Source organism: Myotis lucifugus, unplaced genomic scaffold (genome assembly GCF_000147115.1).
Source record: "Myotis lucifugus unplaced genomic scaffold, Myoluc2.0 scaffold_639, whole genome shotgun sequence".
Lineage (NCBI taxonomy): Eukaryota > Metazoa > Chordata > Mammalia > Chiroptera > Vespertilionidae > Myotis > Myotis lucifugus.
Genome location: NW_005871687.1, coordinates 341,689 through 344,926, shown reverse-complemented (window position 1 = coordinate 344,926; position 3,238 = coordinate 341,689). Strand labels below are relative to the sequence as shown.

Sequence of the window (3,238 nt, the reverse complement as noted above, 5' to 3'; positions counted from 1 at the left end):
CCCAGGTCCGGATGGTAGAGCCGGGCCGTCTCCCGAGACCCCAGACCGAATTGCTCACTTAAAAAGCGGATAACTTCCCTCGCACCCTGATCTAGTTATCTTTTTGTTATGAGAGCCTCCGGGGCCACGTGGAGAACGGAAGGCGTGGGCCAAACTTCGGCCTGGGGCCGGGGGGTTGCTTGACAATGATCCATGTATTTAAGGGGGGGGGGGGGGGGGTGTGGAGGGCGGGCTTCCTAAACAGGCTGTCCTGGCTGGGTTTTCAGGAAGCCTCTCCTGGGCAAGGCTGAAGACTTCACCATTTACATAAAGAACTTCATTCGTTTCCCTAAATTCAACTTCTCCAAGTATGTGGGGCTCGGCTATGGGGACCCAGGGCTGGGGCCATGGCTGGCCCTCCTGGTGGCTGTGCATAGGCCCCTGTGTGTGTGTGTGTGTGAATGGACCGCAGGGAGATGCTGGGCGCCCCTCCCTCCTGTGGGGTGGGGGTCTGTTCTTGAATGCGGTGGGATGTTAGCGTGGATGTGGTTGGGGCTCCGGCCGAGGGCTGAAGTCAGGGACTAAGCCTGGAAACAGCAAGTCTACCTTCATTTCACCGTCTGTTCATGGCCGCCCCTCAGGACCAATGTGCTGGACACCAAAGACAGAGCTTACCTGAGGTCCTGTCGGTTTGGCCCCAAGGACCCCTACTGCCCCATCTTCCGACTGGGGTCTGTGGTCAGCTGGACGGGGAGCAACTTCCAGGAGATAGCCCTGCAGGTGGGTGGCGTGCCCTCAGGGAGCCTTCCCTGGGGCCTCAGGGGTCTGAATGGGGAGGGGTGTGTGTGGGGGGCCATGGGGTGGGGGTGGCCCTGCAAAGTCACCTGCCCCAGGGACTTCCTGTTTTCAGAATTCGCTGTGACACAGCCGGCTGTGCCTGCGCTCGGACCTCGGGCACTCAGTGAGGGCACACTCAGCACCTGCCGTTTGGCTCTTAGTCGCTTGGGCAGCAGCTGAAACTGAACCAAAAGGAGCCCCACGGGCACATCCTGGCTGTGTGTAAGGTGCCTGCCCATAGTGTAGTTGGTGCTCACCGGGGAGTTCTCGTCTTCTCTGAAGCAGGAGGCAGGAGGCGGCGGGGGCTGGGGGCTGTCGGCAACACTTTCCCCAGCCCCTCCTGGGCCTTCCACCTCCCTTCCAGGACGCTCCAGCCAGGCTAGTCTTGTCCAGCTGTCCATCTCCCAGACATGATTCCTCTTTCCCATCCAGGGTGGTGTGATAGGGATCCAGATCGAGTGGGACTGTGATCTCGACAAAGCTCCTTCTGAATGCAACCCTCGCTATTACTTTAGCCGGCTGGACCGCAGGTTTCCCGGGAACTCTGTCTCCTCCGGGTATAACTTCAGGTAACAGACTGGGCCTGCTGCCTATGACTCTGTCCATGTTTCGTGTCCTTCCCTGGGTGCCAGCGCTGTGACACCCCTTCCTGGGGATGTCAGAGGAGGTACAGGGAGAGAGAGGGATGGCCTCTGGGAGGGGAGAGAGGGTGGGTCATCGCCCTGGGCTCCGGGCAAAGCTGAGGCCTGACTTCTCAGCTGGCTGAGCTCTATCCGTTCTCTGGTGGCCCCCGGTTGGCCCAGTGTGCAGTGGGAAAGCCCCTGCCTCTTGGGGATGTCTGACAAGGACTTCAAAGATCTGGATGAATCTTAGGCATGTCAGCAAGAGGGTCTGAAACCTCTCCCGGGGCTGCTGTGAGCGAGGTCCCAGGATGCTTATAAATCTCAAAAGCAGCTGAGTCTGTTGCCAAACAGGAAAGGCCCAGGAAGGCTGAGGTCTCCCCTGGGCTGTGTCTCCCCAGGTTTGCCAAATATTACCGCGATGAAGCCGGGGTGGAGTTCCGCACCCTGATCAAAGCCTACGGGATCCGCTTTGATGTCCTGGTGAATGGCAGGGTGCGTGAGCTGCGTCTCCCCTTGGGAGCCTGGGCAGGTCCAGGGCGGGGCAGGCATGTTGGGAGGGACCCTGCTATCCACCTGCTCCCTCACCCCGCCTTGTCTCTCTCTGTGCTTCAGGCAGGGAAGTTCAACATCATCCCCACAATCATCAACGTGGGCTCAGGGGTGGCACTCATGGGTGTTGTGAGTACCTCTCCCCTCCTTCCCCTTTACCCTCTGCACACTGGTGGGGGGAGGGGGAGTTGTCCAAATGCCCCAGAAACAAAGAACTGACAGGTCAGCGCAGGAGCCGGTAAAGAGGGCTTTCTGGGACTTCACGCCCCTCCAGTGGCCCCAGGGGGCAGAGAACTGCCTGAATTTCTCTTTCTAGAGCCAGAGGCATCTGCCTACTTCTCCGGAGCTGGGGGTTCTCTGGGATACAGGATTAGCCCCTGAATTTTATTTATTTTTTATTATCGACAGTTACAGATGTCCCTGTTCTCCCTGCCCTTTGCCCATCTCCAGCCAGCCCCCACCACCCCTCCCTCTGGCCTTCACCCTACTGCTGTCTGTGTCCACGGGTTATGCATATGTGTTCTTTGGCTAATCTCTTCACCTTCTTTCATCTAGTCTCTCCCACTACCCTTCCCTCTGACACCTGTCAGTCTGCTCCAGTATCCATGCCTGTGGTTCTATTTTGTTCGTCAGTGTATTTTGTTCATTAGGTTCCACATATAAGTGAGACCATATGGTATTTGTCTTTCTCTGACTGGCTTACTTTGCTTAGCATAATGCTCTCCGGGTCCATCCATGCTGTCGAAGAGGGTAAGAGTTCCTTCTTTCTTAGAGCTGCATAGTATTCCATGGGGTAAATATACAACAGCTGGATTAGCCCCTGAACTTTAAAATTCTAAAAAGAGGTAGGGTCCACCTATATATATAGGGTGTCTCCACCATGACTCTGTGGAACAAGAGATTGATAAAAAAGCATTTCTAGCATCTGGGGGGAAAAAAAAGGTGTGCAGAGCCCAGGGTCAGAGGACCAGGTTCACCTGTGGCCCATCCATCAACTCTTCCCACCCCCAACCCTTACTCATTCTGGAAACCGGCTGTGTGTTGAGGTGGATTCGCCCTCTGGTGGAAGAGACAGGTGTTGCACCACACACTTTTGCCTGAAGTGCATGTGCTCAGGTGTCAGCGGGTCCCAGCTGGGTTAACACAGGCTGCCTCATCTTTCCTTGGCCATCGCTGCGGCATCCTTGTTATCAGACCCCCTACCACCCATCTCTACACTGATTCCCTGAGATCTTTTCAAATGCCGCAGT

At 56.5% G+C, this 3,238-nt stretch overlaps 1 protein-coding gene across 1 annotated transcript in view; it reads left to right on the top strand.

Annotated features, from left to right (window-relative positions):
* P2RX5 (purinergic receptor P2X 5) overlaps positions 1 to 3,238 on the top strand; it is a 19,927-nt gene that overhangs the window by 11,601 nt on the left and 5,088 nt on the right. The window contains exons 3-7 of the mRNA XM_006105145.3: positions 245 to 347; positions 621 to 759; positions 1,249 to 1,385; positions 1,838 to 1,931; positions 2,052 to 2,117. Of these exons, the coding sequence (XP_006105207.1) occupies positions 245 to 347; positions 621 to 759; positions 1,249 to 1,385; positions 1,838 to 1,931; positions 2,052 to 2,117 (539 nt within the window). The remainder of the gene's footprint in view (positions 1 to 244; positions 348 to 620; positions 760 to 1,248; positions 1,386 to 1,837; positions 1,932 to 2,051; positions 2,118 to 3,238) is intronic.